At 42.1% G+C, this 26,279-nt stretch overlaps 3 protein-coding genes and 1 pseudogene across 4 annotated transcripts; all 4 read left to right on the top strand.

Moving 5' to 3' along the window:
* On the top strand, positions 1 to 1,401 carry LOC310999024 (E3 ubiquitin-protein ligase TRIM39-like; the record flags this gene model as incomplete). The annotated part of the gene is made up of 1 exon (XM_083989325.1): positions 1 to 1,401. One exon carries the CDS (start codon positions 1 to 3, stop codon positions 1,399 to 1,401), a length of 1,401 nt encoding a protein of 466 aa, XP_083845451.1.
* Positions 1,402 to 3,274: 1,873 nt separating this feature from the next.
* Positions 3,275 to 4,711, top strand: LOC310999055 (E3 ubiquitin-protein ligase TRIM39-like; annotated as a pseudogene). Its single transcript has one exon. The product of its transcript is annotated as an E3 ubiquitin-protein ligase TRIM39-like (transcript).
* An 8,720-nt stretch (positions 4,712 to 13,431) lies between these two features.
* LOC310999054 (zinc-binding protein A33-like) lies at positions 13,432 to 14,850 on the top strand (the record flags this gene model as incomplete). The annotated part of the gene is made up of 1 exon (XM_083989358.1): positions 13,432 to 14,850. Exon 1 carries the CDS (start codon positions 13,447 to 13,449, stop codon positions 14,848 to 14,850), a length of 1,404 nt encoding a protein of 467 aa, XP_083845484.1. The 5' UTR covers positions 13,432 to 13,446.
* A 5,628-nt stretch (positions 14,851 to 20,478) lies between these two features.
* Positions 20,479 to 21,890, top strand: LOC310999056 (E3 ubiquitin-protein ligase TRIM35-like; the record flags this gene model as incomplete). Its single annotated transcript, XM_083989359.1, has 1 exon — positions 20,479 to 21,890. The coding sequence occupies exon 1, from the start codon at positions 20,511 to 20,513 to the stop codon at positions 21,888 to 21,890; it is 1,380 nt and encodes a 459-aa protein (XP_083845485.1). The 5' UTR covers positions 20,479 to 20,510.
* Between the last annotated feature and the right edge of the window lie 4,389 nt (positions 21,891 to 26,279).

The raw sequence follows: 26,279 nt of genomic DNA, 5'->3' as shown, positions 1-26,279 counted from the left end.
ATGGCTTCCAGACCAGAGGAGGATCTCTGCTGTTCGGTCTGCACCGAGGTCTTCAGAGATCCTGTTCTTCTGTCCTGCAGCCACAGCTTCTGTAAAGACTGTCTGAAGAGCTGGTGGAGAGAGAAACAAGATCGACTGTGCCCAGTTTGTAAGAGAAGATCTTCAAAGCCACATCCACCTATTAACCTGGCGTTGAAGAAGCTGTGTGAGAGCTTCTTACAGCAGAGAGAGCAGAGATCTTCAGAGGCTCTCTGCAGTCTGCACTCTAAGAAACTCAGACTCTTCTGTCTGGACCATCAGCAGCCAGTGTGTCTCGTCTGCAGAGATTCAGAAACACACACCAACCACAGAATCAGACCCATCGATGAAGCTGCTTCAGACCTCAAGAAGGAACTTGAGGAAACTCTGGAGTCTTTAAAGTGGAAGTTAGAGCGTTTTGAATACGTTCAAATGGAGTTTGGTCAAACAGCAGAACACATTAAGGTCCAGGCCCGACACACAGAGAGGCAGATTAAGGAGCAGTTCAAGAAGCTTCACCAGTTTCTAGAAGAGGAAGAGGAGGCCAGGATGGCTGCACTGAGGGAGGAAGAGGAGCAGAAGAGTCAGAGGATGAAGGAGAAGATGGAGGCTCTGAGCAGAGAGATAGCAGCTCTTTCACACACAGTCAGAGCCACAGAGGACGAGCTGAGAGCTGAAGACGTCTCATTCCTGCTCAACTACAAGGCTGCAGTGGAAAGAGTCCAGCAGCGCCCCCTGCTGGAGGATCCACAGCTGGACTCAGGAGCTCTGATAGACCAGGCCAAACACCTGGGCAACCTGACCTTCAACATCTGGAACAAGATGAAGGACATGGTCTCCTACAGTCCTGTGGTTCTGGACCCAAACACTACTGGTCCAGAACTCATCCTGTCTGAAGATCTGACTAGTGGGAGACTAGGAGACCAATACCAGCAGCTTCCTGACAATCCAGAGAGGATTGATACTTACCCCTCTGTCCTGGGCTCTGAGGGTTTTAACTCAGGGACTCACAGCTGGGATGTCCAGGTTGGAGACAATAAAGACTGGATGCTGGGTGTATTAACAGAGTCTGTGCAGAGGAAGAGATACGACATAGGGTCTGGATTATGGAGGTTATGGTTCTATGGAGATAAATACTCAGCATGGTCACCATCAACTTCATGGACTGATCTCCCAGAGCAGAAGACGTTCCAGAGGATCAGAGTGAATCTGGACTTCAACAGAGGAAAACTGTCGTTCTCTGATCCTGATACTAACACACACATACACACCTTCACACACACTTTCACTCAGAAGATGTTTCCATACATTGTTACTGGTAATAACCTGCCAGTGAAGCTGTTGCCAGTGAAGGTGTCAGTGACAGTGGAGCAGAGCAGTTAGAGATAAAGAGGACGATCATATTAATCATCCATCCATCCATCCATCCATTGTCCGCCGCATTATCCGAGTCCGGGTCGCGGGGGCAGCAGTCGGAGCAGGGATCCCCAGACTTCCCTCTCCCCGGACACTTCCTCCAGCTCTTCCGGGGGGACCCCAAGGCGTTCCCAGGCCAGCCGAGTGACGTAGTCACCCCAGCGTGTCCTGGGTCTTCCTCGGGGCCTCCTCCCGGTGGGACATGCCCGGAACACCTCACGAGGGAGGCGTCCAGGGGGCATCCTATACAGGTGCCCGAGCCACCTCAGCTGGCTCCTCTCGATGTGGAGGAGCAGCGGCTCTACTCCGAGCTCCTCCCGGGTGACAGAGCTCCTCACCCTATCTCTAAGGGAGCGCCCCGCCACCCTGCGGAGGAAACTCATTTCGGCCGCTTGTATCCGGGATCCCGTTCTTTCGGTCATGACCCAGAGTTTATGACCATAGGTGAGGGTGGGAACGTAGATCGACCGGTAAATCGAGAGCTTTGCCTTTCGGCTCAGCTCCTTCTTCACCGCGACGGACCGATACAATGACCGCATTACTGCGGCCGCCGCACCGATCCGCCTGTCGATCTCGCGCTCCGTTCTCCTCTCACTCGTGAACAAGACCCCGAGATACTTAAACTCCTCCACCGGAGGCAGCAACTCTCCCCCGACCATGTTTTTTATTTCTTAAAGGGAAAAGTCAGTTAATAGTATCTGTTAAACTTCACCTGTCCTCCTGCTGCCTCATTATTACACTTTTCCTTTTTTACTACTTTTCTTTTGTGTAAAGTATTTTCACTCTTATCACTCAATTACTGAACATTTGATTCTTCTTCTCTAAAAGAGGATCTGGAGTTGTTCTCCAGATGAAAAAATGTCGAACATGAAAAGTTGAAATGTGATTCTTGTTTAATTAAATATGTAAAAAGTTTGTATCTGTTCACATGCAATGATCTAAAATGTATCAACATGTCACTTCATCACAAAAGCTGAATGTACATTTGTTCCTGTTTTTCATCAACATAATAAAATGTTGTCTTGGCTTGGATTCATATTCAGCTTCGTCTTTAACGTCTCCTGCATCTACACAACATCCCATTCTCTTTATAATTAGCAGCAGAAGTGGAGGAAGTGTTGAGATGAAGTACTGACAGCACACTCTGTACAAGTACTCGGCACAGGTACAAGTACTGCACTTAAACAGTTGCTCCCTTCCACACAAAGAATTCAGATATTCACACCCAGGTTTTTCTAACTGATAAAGCAGCTTCCTGACCACAAGTATTTCAAGTTTCAAAGGTGTGAGAGCTTGTGTTACTAATCTACATGAGTTTATATGTCTGTACACACACACACACACACACACACACACACAACATGGTATGACAAGGAAATGTGTACGGTATACCGTTTTTTTTTTTTGGTTTTGTTTCTTTACATCCCTATGCACAACAGTAATTTATTCATTTATAAAAGAACACATGCAAAGACCCTTTTTAAAACGAGGCACATGCCTAGAACTGCTCCTCTACATTAATCTGGACTAACATGTTCAACATTCAGTCACTTTTCAAAGCTCCGCCCCCTCACATGACTCACCTGAGATAAACAGGAAACAGTGCATTGGACTCTGTCAGTCCCAGAGACGCAGACTGAAGAAGAGACGATCAGATTCAGCTTCAGAACAAACCAACAACTTCCTGAGAGTGAGTCCAGCTACAACACTGCTGCTTCAACCTGCCGACACTCCACACACTTATAGGTGAGTTGGACTAAAACCTGGACTCAGAGTCACAGTAAACTTCAGTCAAGTCAGTAGAGGAGGGAGGGGAGCCATGACTGACTCTACTTCCTGTCTGCTGTGTTTTCAGCTTCACTCACAGACTAAATGGCTTCCAGACCAGAGGAGGATTTCTATTGTTCAGTCTGTACCGAGGTCTTCAGAGATCCTGTTGTTCTGTCCTGCAGCCACAGCTTCTGTAAAGACTGTCTGAAGAGCTGGTGGAAGGAGAAACAAGATCGACTGTGTCCAGTTTGTAAGAGAAGATCTTCAAAGGAACATCCACCTTTTAACCTGGTGTTGAAGAACCTGTGTGAGAGCTTCTTACAGCAGAGAGAGCAGAGATCTTCAGAGCCTCTCTGCAGTCTGCACTCTGAGAAACTCAGACTCTTCTGTCTGGACCATCAGCAGCCAGTGTGTCTCGTCTGCAGAGATTCAAAAAAAACACACCAACCACAGAATCAGACCCATCGATGAAGCTGCTTCAGACCTCAAGGAGGAACTTGAGGAAACTCTGAAACCCTTAAAGAAGAAGTTAAAGGGTTTTGAAGAAGTTCAAGTGAAGTTTGATCAAACAGCAGAACACATCAAGGTCCAGGCCCGACACACAGAGAGGCAGATTAAGGAGCAGTTCAAGAAGCTTCACCAGTTTCTAGAAGAGGAAGAGGAGGCCAGGATGGCTGCACTGAGGGAGGAAGAGGAGCAGAAGAGTCAGAGGATGAAGGAGAAGATGGAGGCTCTGAGCAGAGAGATAGCAGCTCTTTCACACACAGTCAGAGCCACAGAGGACGAGCTGAGAGCTGAAGACGTCTCATTCCTGCTCAACTACAAGGCTGCAGTGGAAAGAGTCCAGCAGCGCCCCCTGCTGGAGGATCCACAGCTGGACTCAGGAGCTCTGATAGACCAGGCCAAACACCTGGGCAACCTGACCTTCAACATCTGGAACAAGATGAAGGACATGGTCTCCTACAGTCCTGTCGTTCTGGACCCAAACACTGCTCATCCATATCTCATCCTGTCTGAAGATCTGACCAGTGTGAGATATGGAGGAGAAGTACAGCAGCTTCCTGACAATCCAGAGAGGTTTGATTCTTATTCCTACTCTGTCCTGGGCTCTGAGGGTTTTAACTCAGGGACTCACAGCTGGGATGTCCAGGTTGGAGACAATACATGGTGGTCACTGGGTGTGTTACCAGAGTCTGTGCAGAGGAAGGGAGACAACATATGGTCTGGATTATGGAGAATAGGGTTCTATAGAGATAAATACAAAGCATATTCACCATCAACTCCAGTCATTTATCTCCCAGAGCAGAAGCAGCACCAGAGGATCAGAGTGAATCTGGACTTGAACAGAGGAAAACTGTCGTTCTCTGATCCTGAAACTAACACACACATACACACCTTCACACACACTTTCACTGAGAAGATGTTTCCATTCATTTACACTGGTGAAAACCTCCCAGTGAAGCTGTTACCAGTGAAGGTGTCAGTAACAGTGGAGCAGAGCAGTTAGAGATAAAGAGGACGATCATATTCATCATGTTGTTTAAAGGTTGGGTCTGGAGTTTTGTGCCCAAAAATAAACATTAGACTTAAGTACAAATGAAATCCGTCTTAATCGTCACCTATGGACTTCTAGTCCTGTGTGGTGGGGGCTGTGTCTGCAACTATATGTACTTATGTATATTAGTTGGGGGCATTATTATAATCCCCTTGCTTTAAAGGCAATTTAAGTAAAAATTGGCACTACTTACCCCGCTCTCCCCTACATGTAAAATAAAAACATATATGGCAACATGGAACTTGAAATTGGATCAGTTTCATATATTGATACGTTTATGTAAAACTATGTTTCTTATAACACACATATATATAAATATAGATGGATAATATATATCTATCAATGCTTGTCAATATATGTTGATATTATATATAAGAATAGCTAACAGTAGATAGATAACAGTAGGTTCCAAAAACATGATACTCAATGATTAAATTACTTATTTTTAACATAAATGCTGCCTGTATTAGACAATTATAACCTAAATATATGTCAGTTACTGTCAGTCATAGTAGTGATAAGACATTTGAAACTGAACATTTTGCAGCAGCTTTAATTTCCGTGACTAAAAACCTAATAAATAAGTCACTCTCCAACACTTAACCTGTCAGTTTAGTGCAGTATTTTCACTTCAAAAACTCAACAAAATACAAAATTTACCGAAACATTTGCACAAATTGTATAACATTTATAAAATTTATTGAAGGAAAAATTCTAAATAAAAAGTGTGTTCAGGTTCAGTAAAACAGAGTAAAGTTTCATCTGTGTGTCTTGGTGTTGATGGTGCAACACTGCCACCTGGTGTTGAGCTCTGACACTGCATGAGTCTGAACGCTTTGATTTTGACATTTGACCTTATAATATTAATGGAAAGTAACACAAATACATCTACTCTATCTTCTTACATCAATTCTTACAAGTTATTCTCCTAAAATGAGTGCTCCACTACATTTCAATGACTCCATTACACATGTATATAAAGACATTTTCAATATTATCTTTCATAATGTAATATTTTATTTTGCGTTCAATATTAAATCATATTAATTTCAATGAATCAGTGATAAAAATGCAACATCATGGCATTATTTTGACCATGTATTAATTATTATCGATATATTCTGGGTATGATTGAAGCATAATGAACTGATGTGTTCATTCTACTGAGTCATCGCTTGTTGGGAAAATGACCTCTGACACACACACACACACACACACACACACACACACACACACACACACACACACACACACACACACACACACACACACACACACACAACCTCCTGACACATACAGACTGGACCCTGAGTTGACATGAAGCATATGCATTGTTACACACAATGGAGATGAATGGAGGTTATCATGCTCTGATGCAGCTGTGTGTGTGTGTGTGTGTGTGTGTGTGTGTGTGTGTGTGTGTGTGTGTGTGTGTGTGTGTGTGTGTGTGTGTGTGTGTGTGTGTGTGACTGACCTGACACATGTTATGAGCTGCATCCTGTATCAGTCTGATTTAGTGTGTGTATGTGTTTACAAACATTTAAACGAGCGCCAGGTGGATTGTTTATGAAGTTAACGAGCTCTGGCCTGAGAATCAGAGGTTACCACGGCAACTTGAGGTGGTTGCCAATGACGATAGGGGCCCCCCAGGCTGAGACAGACAGAAACGTCAAGAAAAAGAGCGATTTTCTGCCCCTGCACTGATCTCGCATTTAGGCTTACTGTGACGAAACGGTAACTCCTATCAGAACAAAACACAGATCAACGGTGCTGTAAGGACTTCCTGAAAAATGTGGTACGATTTGGTGTTTCTAAAGTAAATATTTTGGAGACACTGGCAATTTCAAAACATCGGTCCGTTCTGCTTCTCTCAGAAAATCTTTGTATTGGAGTCAATGAGGAGCAGAGACAGACGTGGCTGCACTCAGAAGCTAATAATTAGTGTGAATGCTGAAGGCATTCACACTAGTTATTCGGTTCGGCCATTTTCTGCCTTTCTTCGTCATGTAACTAGTCCTTCATACTTTGTGCTATTTCAACAATTCAAATATCAAAATGTTCAGCCTTTTCGGGACAGGTGTGCTATGACTTTTCTCTTTTCAACTATTCATACTTTTTGCAATATTCAACTATTTCAGATTTTTTTTTCCCCATAGAGAATGCATTGGAACAGTCTTGAAACTCTTCAAATCTTCTTACTTCTTTCAGCCCTTAAAGCGTCCACATACTTTCAGCTAGAGACTTCATTCAAATTCTGAGCTGTAGACAAACTTCTAATGTATTCATCCTGTATTTACAACTTTTTCATAGCTTGTACCGTTATTGAGATAAATCCTTTAAAAGCACATGAGGATTTCTGACAAATTTCACACTTTTCAATGAGTGTGTATGGGGTTGGGTCAGAGTGGGTGACGTCATCGTAGAGTGCAGCAGATCCAAAAAAGCGACTGGAACTTTTCTTCTGAAATTGCAAGCAAAGCTACAAATGACACTCTACACTCATGATTTTGGAAACAGTTTGTAGCCACGCTTGTCTTCTTTCTCACAATGCCATCAAAAATGCACAGAGACTCAGAGAATAATTTTATATATTTTTTTAATGCAGCCAGGGAGCTCTCTGCCCCCATTCAGCACAATGCATTTTTTTCACATCAGCAGGAGAAGGAGCTCAACTTTGTAACTTGCTGTTAAGTGCTTTTTAATCCGTTTTAATTCACCAAAAAATAGTCACAGGTCACAAAAAAGTCCTCTTCTTACTTGGTGTGGCTAATTTCTGCACTTTCCTTACTTTTTTTTAAGCAGAAGCCAGTGATCCTCTTATTAAAGGTTTTCTTTGCCCCTCACATACTGTCTCTGTCTGTAGCCTAGTGGTGAGCTCGCTGGGCTGGAGACCTGAAGGTTGCTGTTTCAAATCTTGCCTCAACAACAATTATAGTGAATTATTTTCCCAGTCGTCCTCTGTTGACTTCTGATAACTTGCTTCATGTTGAAACTGCTGCTCTCAGCCTGAAATTCACAGAAATTTTCAATGTAAGTCATTCAAGCTCGACTCTCAAGCTTTCTTGGTGTTGAGTGCGTTTCCAACAGGTGCAGCTTTGGGCTCGTTAACTTCAGAGTGAGACAGAGTGCAGCTCATCAACAGACAACAGTCTTTTCAACTGTGTGTACACTGTGGCCTAGAGGCAAAGTCAAAGTCTACTGACCATGAGGTTGTGGGTTCAATTCCTACCTTGGTCAACCATTTGTATGGTGATCACTGCTTGCACTATTTTCACAAAAAAGTCCTCTACTTACTTGTTGTGGCTCATTTCTATGTCTGTCTACTTTTTTTTTTTAAAGCATCATTAAGTCTCAACCTCTACCTCACCAGAAGTGTTGGAATAGACCAGTGGATAAGGTTCCTGCCATTCAAGCACGAGGTCACTGGTTCAAATCCCACCTGAGCAGTCTTGTTAGTGTGTCAGCCGCTTTGAACTTTAACCAATACCACTTGGTCTGGTCACATGATCAAACTTGATAATGCATATGCGCCCCCACCTCTCTATTATTTGTACCACGAGACAGAGTGCAGTTCATCAACAGACAACAGTCTCTGCAACTGTGTGTACACTGTGGCCTAGAGGCAGAGTGAAAGTCATGAGGTTGTGGGTTCGACTCCTACCTCGGTCAAACATTTGTATGGTGATCATTCACTGCTTGCACTATTTGCTAATTCTGCAACAGCGTTCAGCTGCTTTCAGCATTCACACGCAATTCCGTCACACTATTGTTCTTCTGTTTGGCCATTTTCTTCCGCCTTTTTACGGTCTTCTTCTAGTCCTTCATACTTTGTGCTATTTCAACAATTCATATATCAAAACGTGCAGCTTTTTCTGGACTTTATTGGCATTACTTTTCTCTTTTTAACTCTTTATACTTTTTAAAATATTTAACTTTTTCTGATTTTTTTCAGCTTTATAATGGGTGTGTATTGCGTCTAACGAGCAGAGCCAGAGTGGTGTCAGAGTGGATAGAGGCAAAAAAACATTCTAGAGTTTTTCTGGCTAAACTGTCAGCACGGCCACAAATTAAACTCTAGACAAATTATTTTCTCCAGTTTTGTAGCCACACTTGTCTTCTGGCTAAAATTCTGGTCAAAAATGCAAAGAGACTTAGATAATAATTTTAAATATTTTTTAAATGCAGCCAGGGAGCTCTCTGCTCTCATTCAGCTCAATGTATTTTTTTCACATCAGCAGGAGAAGGAGCTCAACTTTGTAACTTGCTGTTAAGTGCTTTTTAATTCATTTTAATTCACCAAAAAATAGTCACAGGTCACAAAAAAGTCCTCTTCTTGCTTGGTGTGGCTAATTTATACTAATTTCTCTTTATTTTAAGAATCATTGAAAAATCTCACATTCATCAAAGTCTCAACCTATCTTCACCACAACTCCACTGTAGTGTAGGGGTTAGGGTGGCTGCTTCCCAACCCCAAGGTCACTGGTTCGAATCCAAGGGAAGAACTCTTGTTATGTTATGTTGAATTCTGCTCTCCTCCCCCACCTTCAATTGGTTACAGGTGTTTGTTATCTCCTTGATTACTCATACCAGTTTGCAGCACATCATCACATTACAATGAATGACAACAGTCTTGAAAGCAGTGTGCTCTCTGTAGCCGAGTGGCAGAGTAAAGGTTTAGTGATCATATGGTCATGGGTTCGATTCCTGCCTCAGTCATTTCACATCATTGCTTGACTTTTCATTCCAATTATTCAGCTGTCATTGGACAGTCTTTGATTCCTCATAGTATAAAGCTCATTGTAACTCAGGTTCTCTGTGGCCATATGGTTAGCTGTGTGTGCACCGTGGCCTAGAGGCAGAGTGGAAGTTTAATGACCATGAGGTTGTGGGTTCGATTCCGACCTTGGTAAAAAATTTGTATGGTGATCACTGCTTGCACTATTTGCTAATTCTGCAACAGCGTTCAGTTGCTCTCAGCAGTCACACCATTTCCATTCTTGGAAATGCTTTTTCTAGTTCTGTTCTGCCATTTTCTGCCTTTTTTCGGCATTTAACTAGTCCTTCATACTTTGTGCTATTTCAACAATTCAAATATCAAAATGTGCGGCCTTTTCAGGACAGGTGTGCTATGACTTTTCTCTTTCATACTATTTATACTTTTTAAAATATTTAACTTTTTATGCAATTTTTTCCCCCATAGGAATGCATTGAAAACGTCTTCAAATTTTTAAAATCTTCTTACTTCTTTGAACCCCTAAAACTTCAGCCTACTTCCTCCCACAGACTCCATTTGTCTTTTTAATTGTAAATAAACTTTTAATCTATTCCCGTATGACTCATCTTATTGATATCTTCAACAGTTTTAGATTGTTGGCTGTTTTAAAATCATTAAAAAATTTTGACAAAATCCAACTTTATAATGGGTGTGTGTTGCGTCTAACGAGCAGGGCTTAGAGTGAGTGACATCATCGTTAGAGTGAGAGGGATCGAAAAAACATTCAGGATTTTTTCTGGATAAATTGCCAGCACGGCCACAAATTAAACTCTAGACACATGATTTCCTCACTGTTTGTAGCCACACTTGTCGTGTCTCATTTGATGTGCTCAAAACAGCAGACAGACTTACAGTATTGTCTCAGTGAGCCTAATTGTGCAGCTAGACCCGCTCCAGTGGCTCATCCACTTCAATATAAAAGTAGGAGCTGATTTTTTTTAGAAAAACAGAAATGCCCCCCTTTTCTACCTTGCTATGCAACCTTGTTATGTGATGTTGAATTCTGCTCCCCTCCCCCACCCTCAATTGGTTACAGGTGTTCATTAAGAGACGCATTAATTGCTACTGCCACCGTTTGCAACATCAAATTACAATGGCAACATGCTTGTGTCTGTGCTCTCTGTGGCGAAGCGTCAGAGTAAAGGTCCAGTGCTCATGAGGTTGTGGGTTCAATTTCTGGTTCAAATCTTGCCTCAACAACAATTATAGTGAATTATTTTCCCAGTCGTCCTCTGTTGACTTCTGATAACTTGCTTCATGTTGAAACTGTTGCTCTCAGCCTGAAATTCACAGAAATTTTCATTGCAAGTCATTCAAGCTTGACTCTTGGTGTTGACACAGTGTGTTTCCAACAGGTGCAGCTTTGGGCTCGTTAACTTCAGAGTGAGACAGAGTGCAGCTCATCAACAGACAACAGTCTCTGTAACTGTGTGTATACTGTGGCTTTGAGGCAGAGTGAAAGTCTACTGACCATGAGGTTGTGGGTTCTATTCCTACCTTGGTCAAACATTTGTATGGTGATCACTATTTGCTAATTCTGCAACAGCGTTCAGCTGCTTTCAGCATTCACACCATTTCCATTCTTGGAAATGCTTTTTCTAGTTCAAATTCTGTAAGTCTCTCTGATATTTTGAGCACATAATGAGACACAGAACAAGTTTGTGTACAAATTAGGACATTTTTCTGGGCTCTCTCTCACTCTAACCGATGATGTCACGCACTCTGACACGAACATTCTGTGCAATACACACCCATTATAATCTCATAATTTCTCCAAAAATGATCATGGTCATTGATCAGGGATTGATCAAAAACTATATTACCTATCAAAACGTGGATTAATACACCAATACACAAGACTTGTGTCTACTGTTTAAAGTTCAAATGAAGTCTCTAGGTGAAAGTATGCCTGAGCAGTAGCCGTTTGTAAAACTCCAATGATTGTTAGGGCCACGGGCAATCGCACCGGGCACTGGTCCCAACAGCTATGAAATAGCTGCAGGGACCAGTGCCCGGGCGAAGCACTACTGTTATTGTGTGGATTTTTTCTTATTATTCTTCTCCTTCATCTTCCGGACGCTTTTTCGGTCCGCTACTAGTCCTGCAACTTGACGAGTTATCAATATCAATATCAAATATATCAAAACGTGCGTCCTGGTCGGGATCACTGTGCTATTACTGTTCTCAATAGTGTATGAATTTTTCGCGACGCAAGTCGCGAAAAACTGCGCAAAATTTTGCATTGAAGTCAATGGGACGGGCGGGAAAAAAAGAGCGAAAAAGACCAATCATTGGAGTTTAACAAACGTCTACTGCTCAGGCATACTTTCACCTAGAGACTTCATTTAAACTTTAAACAGTAGACACAAGTCTTGTGTATTGTCGTATTACTCCACGTTTTGATGGGTCATATAGTTTTTGATTAATCCCTGATCAATGACCATGATCATTTTTGGAGAAATTATGAGATTATAATGGGTGTGTATTGCACGGAATGTTCGTGTCAGAGTGCGTGACATCATCGGTTAGAGTGGGAGAGATGCCAGAAAAACTCCAGATTTTTTCTCTTTCCAAACTCCAAACGGCCACAATTTACACTCTACACACATATTTTTTCAGAATTTGTAAGACAAACTTGTTATCTCTCTTATCATCTGCTCAAAATATCAGAGAGACTTACAGAATTTAAACTCGGAGCCTCTGAGTGCGGCCACGTCTGTCTCTGCTCCTCATTGAGTCCAATACAAATATTTTCTGAGAGAAGCAGAACGGACTGATGTTTTAAAACTGCCATCCTCTCCAAAATATTTATTGTAGAAACACCAAATCGTACCAACATTTTCAGTAAGTCCTTAGAGCAAAATGATCTGTGTTTTGTTCTGATAGGAGTTACCGTTGTCACGCTAAGCCTAAATGTGAGACCGGTGCAGAGGCAGAAAATCGCTCTTTTTCTCCATGTTTCTGTCTGCCTCAGCCTGCGGGGCCCCTATCGCCGTGGTAACCTCTGATCCTCAGGCCAGAGCTCGTTAACTTCATAAACAATCCACCTGGCGCTCGTTTAAATGTTTATAAACAGAGACACAGCTAAATCAGACTGACACAGGATGCAGCTACTAACTAACTATGTGTCAAGTCAGTCACACACACAGACTCTAGAGCCAGCTTCATGTGATTACAGTCACACACACACACACACACACACACACACACACACACACAGACTCTAGAGCCAGTTACACACACATCAAAACACACAGGTAACATACAAATGCGCGCGGAAGCGCTTACTCCTCTCCCACACTCTAACACACACACAGGTAACTTCATGTGACACACACACACACACACTCACACACACACACACACTCACACACACACACACAGTTAACCTAATGTGGTTACAGCTCCTCCATATCAGTGCTTATAGAAAGATGATCATGTGTCTGTCTGATCAGCTCTGTCTTGACCTTAAGATCGTGGGTTTGATTCCCATGTTGACAGAGATGGCACAACCCGCAGTAGCTCCCGTGGCCCATTCAAAATTTCCCGAGAGGAAATTTTCTAGTTCTTTTTACAATACAATTCATCTGGACTGAGTTGTTCAACATTCAGTCAAAGCCCCGCCCCCTCACCTGGCTTCACCTGAGATAAACCAGGTTAGTGATTAACACAGAGGACAAAGTCCCAGGAACAACTTTATTGGACTCAGACCGAACCAACAACTTCCTGTGAGTGAGTCCAGCTACAACACTGCTGCTTCAACCTGCCGACACTCCACACACTGAAGGTGAGTTTGACTAAAACCTGGACTCAGAGTCACAGTAAACTTCAGTCAAGTCAGTAGAGGAGGGAGGGGAGCCATGACTGACTCTACTTCCTGTCTGCTGTGTTTTCAGCTCCACTCACAGACTAAATGGCTTCCAGACCAGAGGAGGATCTCTGCTGTCCGGTCTGTACCGAGGTCTTCAGAGATCCTGTTGTTCTGTCCTGCAGCCACAGCTTCTGTAAAGACTGTCTGAAGAGCTGGTGGAAGGAGAAACAAGATCCACTGTGTCCAGTTTGTAAGAGAAGATCTTCAAAGGAAAAACCACCTCTTAACCTGGTGTTGAAGAACCTGTGTGAGAGCTTCTTACAGCAGAGAGAGCAGAGATCTTCAGAGGCTCTCTGCAGTCTGCACTCTGAGAAACTCAGACTCTTCTGTCTGAACCATCAGCAGCCAGTGTGTCTCGTCTGCAGAGATTCAGATAAACACACCAACCACAGATTCAAACCCATCGATGAAGCTGCTTCACAACTCAAGAAGAAACTTGAGAAAACTCTGAAGCCCTTAAAGAAGAAGTTAAAGGGTTTTGAAGAAGTTCAAGTGAAGTTTGGTCAAACAGCAGAACACATTAAGGTCCAGACCCGACACACAGAGAGGCAGATTAAGGAGCAGTTCAAGAAGCTTCACCAGTTTCTAGAAGAGGAAGAGGAGGCCAGGATGGCTGCACTGAGGGAGGAAGAGGAGCAGAAGAGTCAGAGGATGAAGGAGAAGATGGAGGCTCTGAGCAGAGAGATAGCAGCTCTTTCACACACAGTCAGAGCCACAGAGGACGAGCTGAGAGCTGAAGACGTCTCATTCCTGCTCAACTACAAGGCTGCAGTGGAAAGAGTCCAGCAGCGCCCCCTGCTGGAGGATCCACAGCTGGACTCAGGAGCTCTGATAGACCAGGCCAAACACCTGGGCAACCTGACCTTCAACATCTGGAACAAGATGAAGGACATGGTCTCCTACAGTCCTGTGGTTCTGGACCCAAACACTGCTCATCCAAAACTCATCCTGTCTGAAGATCTGACCAGTGTGAGATATGGAGGAGAAGTACAGGAGCTTCCTGACAATCCAGAGAGGTTTGATTCTTATTCCTACTCTGTCCTGGGCTCTGAGGGTTTTAACTCAGGGACTCACAGCTGGGATGTCCAGGTTGGAGACAATACATGGTGGTCACTGGGTGTGTTACCAGAGTCTGTGCAGAGGAAGGGAGACAACATATGGTCTGGATTATGGAGAATAGGGTTCTATAGAGATAAATACAAAGCATATTCACCATCAACTCCAGTCATTTATCTCCCAGAGCAGAAGCAGCACCAGAGGATCAGAGTGAATCTGGACTTGAACAGAGGAAAACTGTCGTTCTCTGATCCTGATACTAACACACACATACACACCTTCACACACACTTTCACTGAGAAGATGTTTCCATACATTTACACTGGTGAAAACCTCCCAGTGAAGCTGTTACCAGTGAAGGTGTCAGTGACAGTGGAGCAGAGCAGTTAGAGATAAAGAGGACGATCATATTCATCATGTTGTTTAAAGGTTGGGTCTGGAGTTTTGTGCCCAAAAATAAACATTAGACTTAAGTACAAATGAAATCCGTCTTAATCGTCACCTATGGACTTCTAGTCCTGTGTGGTGGGGGCTGTGTCTGCAACTATATGTTGGGGGCATTATTATAATCCCCTTGCTTTAAAGGCAATTTAAGTAAAAATTGGCACTACTTACCCCGCTCTCCCCTACATGTAAAATAAAAACATATGGCAATATGGAACTTGAAATTGGATCAGTTTCATATATTGATACGTTTATGTAAAACTATGTTTCTTATAACACACATATATATAAATATCGATGGATAATATATATCAATCAATGCTTGTCAATATATGTTTATATTATATATAAAATAGAATAGCTATTATAAACAGTAGGTTCAAAAAACATGATACTCAACGATTAAATTACTTATTTTTAACATAATTGCTGCCTGTATTAGACAATTATAACCTAAATACTAATATATGTCAGTTACTGTCAGTCACAGTAGAGATAAGACATTTGAAACTGAACGTTTTGCAGCAGCTTTAATTTCCGTGACTAAAAACCTAATAAATAAGTGCAGGAGTATTAAAGTTTTCACTTCAAAAACTAAACAAATTACGAAATTTACCGAAACATTTGCACAAATTGTATAACATTTATAAAATTTATTGAAGGAAAAACTCCAAATAAAAAGTTTTAAAGTGTGTTCACATTCAGAAAAACAGTTTCATCCGTGTGTCTTGGTGTTGATGGTGCAACACTGCCACCTGGTGTTGAGATCTGACACTGCATGAGTCTGAACGGTTTGATTTTGACCTTTGACCTTTTAATATTAATGGAAAGTAAGACAAATACATCTACTCTATCTTCTTACATCAATTCTTACAAGTTATTCTCCTAAAATGAGTGCTCCACTACATTGCAATGACTCCATTACACTTGTATATAAAGACATTTTCAATATTATCTTTCATAATGTAATATTTTATTTTGCGTTCAATATTAAATCATATTAATTTCAATGAATCAGTGATAAAAATGCAACATCATGGCATTATTTTGACCATGTATTAATTATTATCGATATATTCTGGGTTTGATTGAAGCATAATGAACTGATGTGTTCATTCTACTGAGTCATCGCTTGTTGGGAAAATGACCTCTGACACACACACACACACACAACCTCCTGACACACATACAGACTGGACACTGAGTTGACATGAAGCATATGCATTGTTACACACAATGGAGATGAATGGAGGTTATCATGCTCTGATGCAGCTGTGTGTGTGTGTGTGTGTGTGTGTGTGTGTGTGTGTGTGTGTGTGTGTGTGTGTGTGTGTGTGTGTGTGTGTGTGTGTGTGTGTGTGTGTGACTGACCTGACACATGTTATGAGCTGCATCCTGTATCAGTCTGATGTAGTGTGTGTCTGTGTTTACAAACATTTAAACGAGCGCCAGGTGGGTTGTTCATGAAGTTAACGAGCTCTGGCCTGAGAATCAGAGGTTACCACGGCAACTTGAGATGGTTGCCAATGACGATAGGCAGGGTTTTTCCTGGCCAAATTTTCGTCTGAGGCGGCGGGGGGGGGGGGGGGGGGGGGGGGGGGGGGGTGGTAGTAGAATATTTGCTACTACCACCAAGATCTATAGCCGTGGTATAATGAGCATATACCACGGCCTGTCGTGATATATTGCTTAAATATTGCGGAGAGTTGTGCGTACGCACAGCTTGATCAGTGTTTCCCACTGACAGAAGAAAAAAAAACAGTGTGTTTACGTGCGGTGCGCCCACATGCGAGAGAGGCGGCAGGTTGAGAGGCTGACTGGCGGAGATGAGAGTTGGTGAAACGCTAGCATGGTTATTAAAAATTTGGGACCGGCAGTAAATTGGGAGTCGGCTTACGGGTACCCGAAGTCCTGTCACCAAGCTGCAAAGGACACCACCGCGTCTCCTTCTCTCTCTCTTCACGCTCTGCGCTGGTGAGGTGCGTTCACGCTCAGCACAACGTCTGAACGGAGCGGAGCCCCGATGAGCCCCGCCCCCGCGGGCACACAAGCAGCGCGTCAACGTCACCTTGCGGCCCGGCCCGGAGTTTAAATCAAACGCACCCCTTCTGCTGCGGTCGAGTTGAGAACGTCTCTGGTTGAAAACAGCGCCACTGAGCTTTCATTGATTTTCAATCAAGATTCAGGCGCGCGGCCGCCTCAAAATTTATAATGCAGAAAAAACCCTGCATATCGCTGGGGGCGGCACAAAATAAGGTGGAGGCGGCCGCCACGCAATTTTGAACGCAGGAAAAACCCTGACGATAGGGGCCCCCCAGGCTGAGACAGACAGAAACGTCAAGAAAAGGAGCGATTTTCTGCCCCTGCACTGATCTCGCATTTAGGCTTACTGTGACAAAACGGTAACTCCTATCAGAACAAAACACAGATCAACGTTGCTCTAAGGACTTCCTGAATAATGTGGTACGATTTGGTGTTTCTACAGTAAATATTTTGGAGACGCTGGCAATTTTAAAACATCAGTCCGTTCTGCTTCTCTCAGAAAATCTTTGTATTGGAGTCAATGAGGAGCAGAGACAGACGTGGCCGCACTCAGAGGCTGATAATTAGTGTGAATGCTGAAGGCAAATATTGGCAAATATTGTTATTCTGTTTTCTTTCTGGTCTTCTTCTAGTCCTTCATACTTTGTGCTATTTCAACAATTCCTATATCAAAACGTGCAGTTTTTTCTGGACTTTATCGGATGTATTCAAATTTTTCATACTTTTTCAAATATTTAACTTTTTCTTATTTGTTTCAGCTTTTTTTTTTTAAGTATATTTTTTGGCTTTTCATGCCTTTATTTGATAGGACAGTTGAGAGTGTGACAGGAAATGGGAGGTAGAGAGCGGGGGAGTGACATGCAGGATTGGGCCGTCCGACGCAGGATTCGAACCAGGGCCTCAACACATGGGGCGGGTGCTCTACCAACTGAGCTAAACACCGCCCCTGTTTCAGCTTTATAATGGGTGTGTGTTGCGTGGCTGTGCTCTCTGTGGCAAAGCGGCAGAGTAAAGGTTAGTGGTCATGAGGTTGTGGGTTCAATTCCTGGTTCAAATTTTGCCTCAACAACAATTATAGTGAATTATTTTCCCAGTCGTCCTCTGTTGACTTCTGATAAGTTGCTTCATGTTGAAACTGCTGCTCTCAGCCTGAAATTCACAGAAATTTTCATTCTAAGTCATTCAAGCTTGACTCTCAAGCTTTCTTGGTGTTGACACAGTGTGTTTCCAACAGGCGCAGCTTTGGGCTCGTTAACTTCAGAGTGAGACAGAGTGCAGCTCATCAACAGACAACAGTCTCTGTAACTGTGTGTACACTGTGGCTTTGAGGCAGAGTGAAAGTCTACTGACCATGAGGTTGTGGGTTCGATTCCTACCTCGGTCAAACATTTGTATGGTGATCACTATTTGCTAATTCTGCAACAGCGTTCAGCTGCTTTCAGCATTCACACCATTTCCATTCTTGGAAATGCTTTTTCTAGTTCAAATTATGTAAGTCTCTCTGATATTTTGAGCACATGATGAGACACAGAACAAGTTTGCGTACAAATTAGGACATTTTTCTGGGCTTCACACACACTTTCACTCAGAAGATGTTTCCATACATTTTCACTGCTAGAAACCTCCCAGTGAAGCTGTTACCAGTGAAGGTGTCAGTGACAGTGGAGCAGAGCAGTTAGAGATAAAGAGGACGATCATATTAATCATGTTGTTTATTTCTTAAAGGGAAAAGTCAGTTAATTGAACCTGTTAAACTTCACTTGTCCTCCTGCTGTCTCATTATTACACTTTTCCTTTTTTACTACTTTTCTTTTGTGTAAATTATTTTCACTCTTATCACTCAATTACTAAACATTTCATTCTTCTTCTCTGAAAGAGGATCTGGAGTTGTTCTCCAGATGAAAAAATGTCGAACATGAAAAGATGAAATGTGATTCTTGTTTAATTAAATATGTAAAAAGTTTGTATCTGTTCACATGCAATGATCTAAAATGTATCAACGTGTCACTTCATCACAAAAGCTGAATGTACATTTGTTCCTGTTTTTCATCAACATAATAAAATGTTGTCTTGACTTGGATTCATATTCAGATTCGTCTTTAACGTCTCCTGCATCTACACAACATCCCATTCTCTTTATAATTAGCAGCAGAGGTGGAGGAAGTGTTAAGATGAAGTACTGACACCACACTGTGTACAAGTACTTGGCACAGGTACAAGTACTGCACTTAAACAGCTGCTTCATTCCACACAAAGAATTAAGATATTCACACCCAGGTTTTTCTAACTGATAAAGCAGCTTCCTGACCACAAGTATGTCAAGTTTCAAAGCTGTCAGAGCTTGTGTTATCAATCTACATGAGTTTATATGTCTGGACACCCACACACACACACACAACATGGTATGACAAGGAAATGTGTACGGTATACCGTTTTTTTGTTTTTGTTTTTTTACATCCCTATGCACAACAGTAATTTATTTATTTATTTATCTATCAGAGAACACATGAAAAGACCCTTTCTAAAACGAGGCACATGCCTAGAACTGCTCCTCTACATTAATCTGGACTAACCTGTTCAACATTCAGTCACTTTTCAAAGCTCCGCCCCCTCACATGACTCACCTGAGATAAACCAGGAAACAGTGCATTGGACTCTGTCAGTCCCAGAGACGCAGACTGAAGAAGAGACGATCAGATTCAGCTTCAGACCAAACCAACAACTTCCTGTGAGTGAGTCCAGCTACAACACTGCTGCTTCAACCTGCTGACACTCCACACACTGAAGGTGAGTTTGACTAAAACCTGGACTCAGAGAGAATAGTCTAGAGCTAGACTTCAGCTCTGTATACTACCTACTGCTGTAACACATACTACCTACTACTGTAACATGTTATTTCAAAATGTCATAAGTAAAAGAATGTTTTGTCAAAATGTAAAAAGCAAAAGAAAAGAAAAGATTACGATAAAGATTTTATTCTGTGGGTAATGGGGGCGGGACTAGATAAGCTTTTGCTTCTCCCGCTTTCCCTTTCGGCCATGTGTATTGTATTACTTGAACTAAGATGAAGTGTGATGATGATGATTTAAATTGACATGCCCAAAATAAACAAATAAATAAATGAAAAATAAATAAATAATCTAAATTGTATCAATGTGTCAGTTCATCACAACAGCTGAATGTTCACTTGTTCCTGTTTTTCATCAACATAATGAAATGTTTTACTTACGTAACTTTCAGTGTGACAAAGCCCCGCCCCCTCACCTGGCTTCACCTGAGATAAACCAGGTTAGTGATTAACGCACTCTGTCAGTCCCAGAGACGCAGACTGAAGAAGAGACGATCAGATTCAGCTTCAGACCAAACCAACAACTTCCTGTGAGTGAGTCCAGCTACAACACTGCTGCTTCAACCTGCTGACACTCCACACACTGAAGGTGAGTTTGACTAAAACCTGGACTCAGAGTCACAGTAAACTTCAGTCAAGTCAGTAGAGGAGGGAGGGGAGCCACGACTGACTCTACTTCCTGTCTGCTGTGTTTTCAGCTCCACTCACAGACTAAATGGCTTCCAGACTAGAGGAGGATCTCTGCTGTTCGGTCTGTACCGAGGTCTTCAGAGATCCTGTTCTTCTGTCCTGCAGCCACAGCTTCTGTAAAGACTGTCTGAAGAGCTGGTGGAGAGAGAAACAAGATCGACTGTGTCCAGTTTGTAAGAGAAGATCTTCAAAGGGTCTTCCACCTCCTAACCTGGCGTTGAAGAACCTGTGTGAGAGCTTCTTACAGCAGAGAGAGCAGAGATCTTCAGAGGCTCTCTGCAGTCTGCACTCTGAGAAACTCAGACTCTTCTGTCTGGACCATCAGCAGCCAGTGTGTCTCATCTGCAGAGATTCAGATAAACACACCAACCACAGAATCAAACCCATCGATGAAGCTGCTTCTGACCTCAAGAAGGAACTTGAGGAAACTCTGGAGCCCTTAAAGGAGAAGTTAAAGGGTTTTGAAGAAGTTCAAGTGAAGTTTGATCAAACAGCAGAACACATTAAGGTCCAGGCCCGACACACAGAGAGGCAGATTAAGGAGCAGTTTAAGAAGCTTCACCAGTTTCTAGAAGAGGAAGAGGAGGCCAGGATGGCTGCACTGAGGGAGGAAGAGGAGCAGAAGAGTCAGAGGATGAAGGAGAAGATGGAGGCTCTGAGCAGAGAGATAGCAGTTCTTTCACACACAGTCAGAGCCACAGAGGACGAGCTGAGAGCTGAAGACGTCTCATTCCTGCTCAACTACAAGGCTGCAGTGGAAAGAGTCCAGCAGCGCCCCCTGCTGGAGCATCCACAGCTGGACTCAGGAGCTCTGATAGACCAGGCCAAACACCTGGGCAACCTGACCTTCAACATCTGGACCAAGATGAAGGACATGGTCTCCTACAGTCCTGTGGTTCTGGACCCAAACACTGCTGGTCCAGAACTCATCCTGTCTGAAGATCTGACCAGTGTGAGACGAGGAGACTACCAGCAGCTTCCTGACAATCCAGAGAGGATTGATACTTACTACTCTGTCCTGGGCTCTGAGGGTTTTAACTCAGGGACTCACAGCTGGGATGTCCAGGTTGGAGACAATACAAACTGGAGCCTGGGTGTGTTACCAGAGTCTGTGCAGAGGAAGAGAGGCAACATAGGGTCTGGATTATGGATGTTATGGTTCATTGGAGCTAAATACTCAGCAGGTTCACCATCAACTCCAGACATTGTTCTCCCAGAGCAGAAGAAGCTCCAGAGGATCAGAGTGAATCTGGACTTCAACAGAGGAAAACTGTCGTTCTCTGATCCTGATACTAACACACACATACACACCTTCACACACACTTTCACTCAGAAGATGTTTCCATACATTAGAACTAATGAGAATCTCCCAGTGAAGCTGTTGCCAGTGGAGCAGAGCAGTTAGAGATAAAGAGGACGATCATATTCATCATGTTGTTTAAAGGTTGGGTCTGGAGTTTTGTGCCCAAAAATAAACATTAGACTTAAGTACAAATGAAATCCGTCTTAATCGTCACCTATGGACTTCTAGTCCTGTGTGGTGGGGGCTGTGTCTGTGACTGATGTGTGTCAGTTACTGTCAGTAGTGATAAGACATTTGAAACTGAACATTTTGCAGCAGCTTTAATTTCCGTGACTAAAAACCTTTTAAATAAGTCACTCACTAACACTTAAAGGGACAACGAGGAGTTTTGGAAAAGCGAAGCGTTTTCACACTACATTTATGAGCCTCCGCGTACCGTAAAATTCTTTTGACCGGCGCAAGACGGACTCATGTTTTCATTCATCAAGAATTAAAGTCAGAGGTTCAAAGAGGTTCACATACCGTCGTAGTTCCGACCATAAACGGCGATTCAGCTGCGTTATTCTCATGATTCGTTGCGAAACCGAAAGTAAAAAACGCTGGTCGGCTCGACCAGCATCTCCGCCACCACTAATAATAACAAAATAACGATAGAGACAGAACGATATATTTATCGAAAATGGGCCCATTAACAAGTGTGGGTAGCGGAGATTCATCCACATTAACGTGAGACTTTTTTATAACCGAATAGAAACTCCTCGTTGTCCCTTTAACCTGTCAGTTCAGTGCAGTATTTTCACTTCAAAAACTCAACAAAATACAAAATTTACCGAAACATTCGCACAAATTGTATAACATTTATAAACATTTATTGAAGGAAAAACTCTAAATGAAAAGTTTTAAAGTGTGTTCACATTCAGAAAAACAGTTTCATCTGTGTGTCTTGGTGTTGATGGTGCAACACTGCCACCTGGTGTTGAGCTCTGACACTGCATGAGTCTGAACGCTTTGATTTTGACCTTTTACCTTTTAACATTAATGGAAAGTAAGACAAATACATCTATTCTATCTTCTTACATCAATTCTTACAAGTTATTCTCCTAAAATGAGTCCTCCACTACATTGCAATTACTCCATTACACTTGTATATAAAGACATTTTCAATATTATCTTTCATAATGTAATATTTTATTTTGCGTTCAATATTAAATCATATTAATTTCAATGAATCAGTGATAAAAATGCAACATCATGGCATTATTTTGACCATGTATTAATTATTATCGATATATTCTGGGTTTGATTGAAGCGTAATGAACTGATGTGTTCATTCTACTGAGTCATTGCTTGTTGGGAAAATGACCTCTGACACACACACACACACACACACACACACACACACACACACACACACACACACACACACACACACACACACACATACAGACTGGACACTGAGTTGACATGAAGCATATGCATTGTTACACACACAATGGATGGATGGAGGTTATCATGCTCTGATGCAGCTGTGTGTGTGTGTGTGTGTGTGTGTGTGTGTGTGCGTGTGTGTGTGTGTGTGTGCGTGCCTGCGTGTGTGTGTTCTTCTATATCCCAGTAAGGACCGGGTCTGATTCCCATTAACGAAAGTGTTTCTATGCAAAATGTTAGAGTTAAAGAACCAGGTTTAGATCCAGCCTGAGGAATGTGCTATGCTAATGAGAGAGAGAGTGTGTGTAGTGTGTGTGTGTGTGTGTGAGTGAGTGAGTGAGTGAGTGTGTGTGTGTGTGTGTGTGTGTGTGTGTGTGTGTGTGTGTGTGTGTGTGTGTGTGTGTGTGTGTGTGTGTGTGTGTTGGGGGTTGCAGCAGCAGCAGCTTGTGTCTGGTTGCTCTGTATTGTCTTTGACCTCTTTAACATGTCGATCAGCTTCAGTCTGAGTCTCCGTGTCTGCAGCAGCACAGTTACTAACACCATACACTATAACAATATCAGTTTATTAAAAAAGAAGTGTTTCTCCACTACTACTATTACACTACACTATTTCTTTATTTTTTAACTAATGTTTGTCATTTATTCATTTATTTGTTACTTGTTAATTATTTGTGATTTAAAAATTCTGGCAAACTTATGGTAATTTCAAAGGATGAGTAAAATGTAATAAAACAATTATTATGGATATATTTAAATGTTATATTATAAATATTACTGTTGTACTTATTCAATTTTGTTTATGTGTGGTTTCATAAAATATATTTAATATATTATTTTAAACTTGTTCAAGTTTGCTTGTTAGCATGTAGCTAGCTGGAGCTACAAAAATTGAAAAAAGACTTGAAATATAATTGGTATTTTATCAATTAAATAATGGAACGACTTTAAGAAGTTTTATTGTTGGTTTTCTTTAGGCTACATGTTGTGTAGTTTTGCCACTGTGATCTCCACTCAGAAGCTAATGCTAATCAGTTAGATGTAAGATGGTGGTCTAAATATTTAACTACAAACAGCATTAGCAGCTACAACGATGCTACAGAAACTAAGTTAATCAGTCTATTTGACGTGCTAACGCTAGTGAGAAAAAGACACGGCTGAGACGTAGTGGAGTGACAGAGTTATTTCAGACAGATGTTGATGAGTGAAGTTTGACACTGAAATCACAACGTTTGTTCTAAACTGGTTGGTAAACAAACAGCTGCTAATGCTAATGCTAGCCGCGTAGCCCGAGCTAAAACCACAAACAGCTCGATCCTGGAAAACTCAAATATTATGATAGAAAACAAACATCTGTGACGATTTCACTGTATCAATGTATTTGTGACTCATCAAATATATAAATTAAACAAAAATTTTATGGTACTCCTTTAATTTACAGGCTGCTAACATTAATTATATGTGATAATGTCAAGAAACAGCCTAGAAATAACGGTCAATTTAATAGCAATGTTGAGAAATATAGCCAAGCAAAGCATGAAAAGCATGTGTAATCTTTTACCTTTTTGAAAAACATGACATACTATGAAATTGGTGGTTTTCTAGGCTATTTCTTGACATTATGACACAATTTCTTGGCTATTTGCAGCTGTGTTTATTCATGGTACCTATTCACTGTATTATCCACTGTATTTGCATCATTGCTTTTATTGTATTCACTATATTTTATCCTATTCTAAAGCCTGACCAGGGACAAAGCTGCACATTAGCTGAAGCTAGACTTCTTATATGCAACACATTTCCCATTTTTTGTGGCAATGTTGTATGTATCGTCCCTGTTAAATAAACATTAAAATGAATAAATAGATTTCTTGACATTATCACATAATAAACGGCCTGTAAATTGAAGCGTCACCAATTTTCTCTGTTAAATTGTGTCACAGTTCATCATAATTATTATTAATTATTAGTTAGCTTTAGAGATGGACACTGATTCTGGCCCCATGACCTTCGAGAGGTCGACCCACCGACCGACATACATGTTTGAGTTTATAGTGATTACACAACCTCAGTGTGTGTGTGTGTGTATAGTCTGAGGCCACGCTTTCCCAGGCCAACACAATACACTCACTCTACAGGAGTTTCTAAAGAAACTGGGGGGTGGGGGGGTGGGGTGGATGTATGTAGAGGGAGGCCTCAGACCGCCAAACACACTATATGACACAAACACACACACACACACACACACACACACACACACACACACACACTCACACAGACCACTAGCTCCCAATATGGGGGGTGAATGCCATGGTCATTATTCAACCTTTTGTCGTGTGTGTGTGTGTGTGTGTGTGTGTGTGTGTGTGTGTGTGTGTGTGTGTGTGTGTGTGTGTGTGTGTGTGTGTGTGTGTGTGTGTCACAGCAGAGTGCGGTTTCTGGAGTTTCTCTGTTTCTCCTCATTTACACCTCAGTGTTTTTCTTGACAGCTGCTGCAGCTTCTTTTGTTTTTCTTTCTCCAAACTTCACACTGACCTGAGAGCAGCTCTCCTCACTGCAGCGTGAAGCCTGATGGGGCTGTAGGACAGACACGTGTGTGTGTATATATATATATTTATGTCTGTATATCTATGTGTGTGTGTATGATTACATGTGTGTATCTGTATTAAGATTTAAAATTAATCAACCACTACACACTGATAGGACTCAACTCTAATTTTGATGCAAATGTGTTGTTTGCTACAAATAAATCACAGTAGAGTCAGTTGCTTCCTTTAAAAAAAAAAAAAAACAACCCATCTTATTTCACATGTTTCTGCTGCCGACCAGCACCTAACTACTTGTGGCTGTGCTGGGATATTTGTTTCACTTCAACTCATGTACTGCATTGCACTCCAATGCATTAAAGGGACAACGAGGAGTTTTGGAAAAGCAAAGTGTTTTCACACTACATTTATGAGCCTCCGCACCGTGAAATTCTTTGACCGGCGCAAGACAGACTCATGTTTTCATTCATCAAGAATTAAAGTCAGAGGTTGGAAGACGATCACATACCGTCGTAGTTCC

This window comes from Trachurus trachurus, assembly GCF_905171665.1.
Source record: "Trachurus trachurus genome assembly, chromosome: 16".
In the NCBI taxonomy this organism is placed as follows: Eukaryota; Metazoa; Chordata; class Actinopteri; order Carangiformes; family Carangidae; genus Trachurus; species Trachurus trachurus.
Note: the sequence above shows the minus strand (reverse complement) of the source record. Positions and strands in the feature narration are given on the sequence as shown.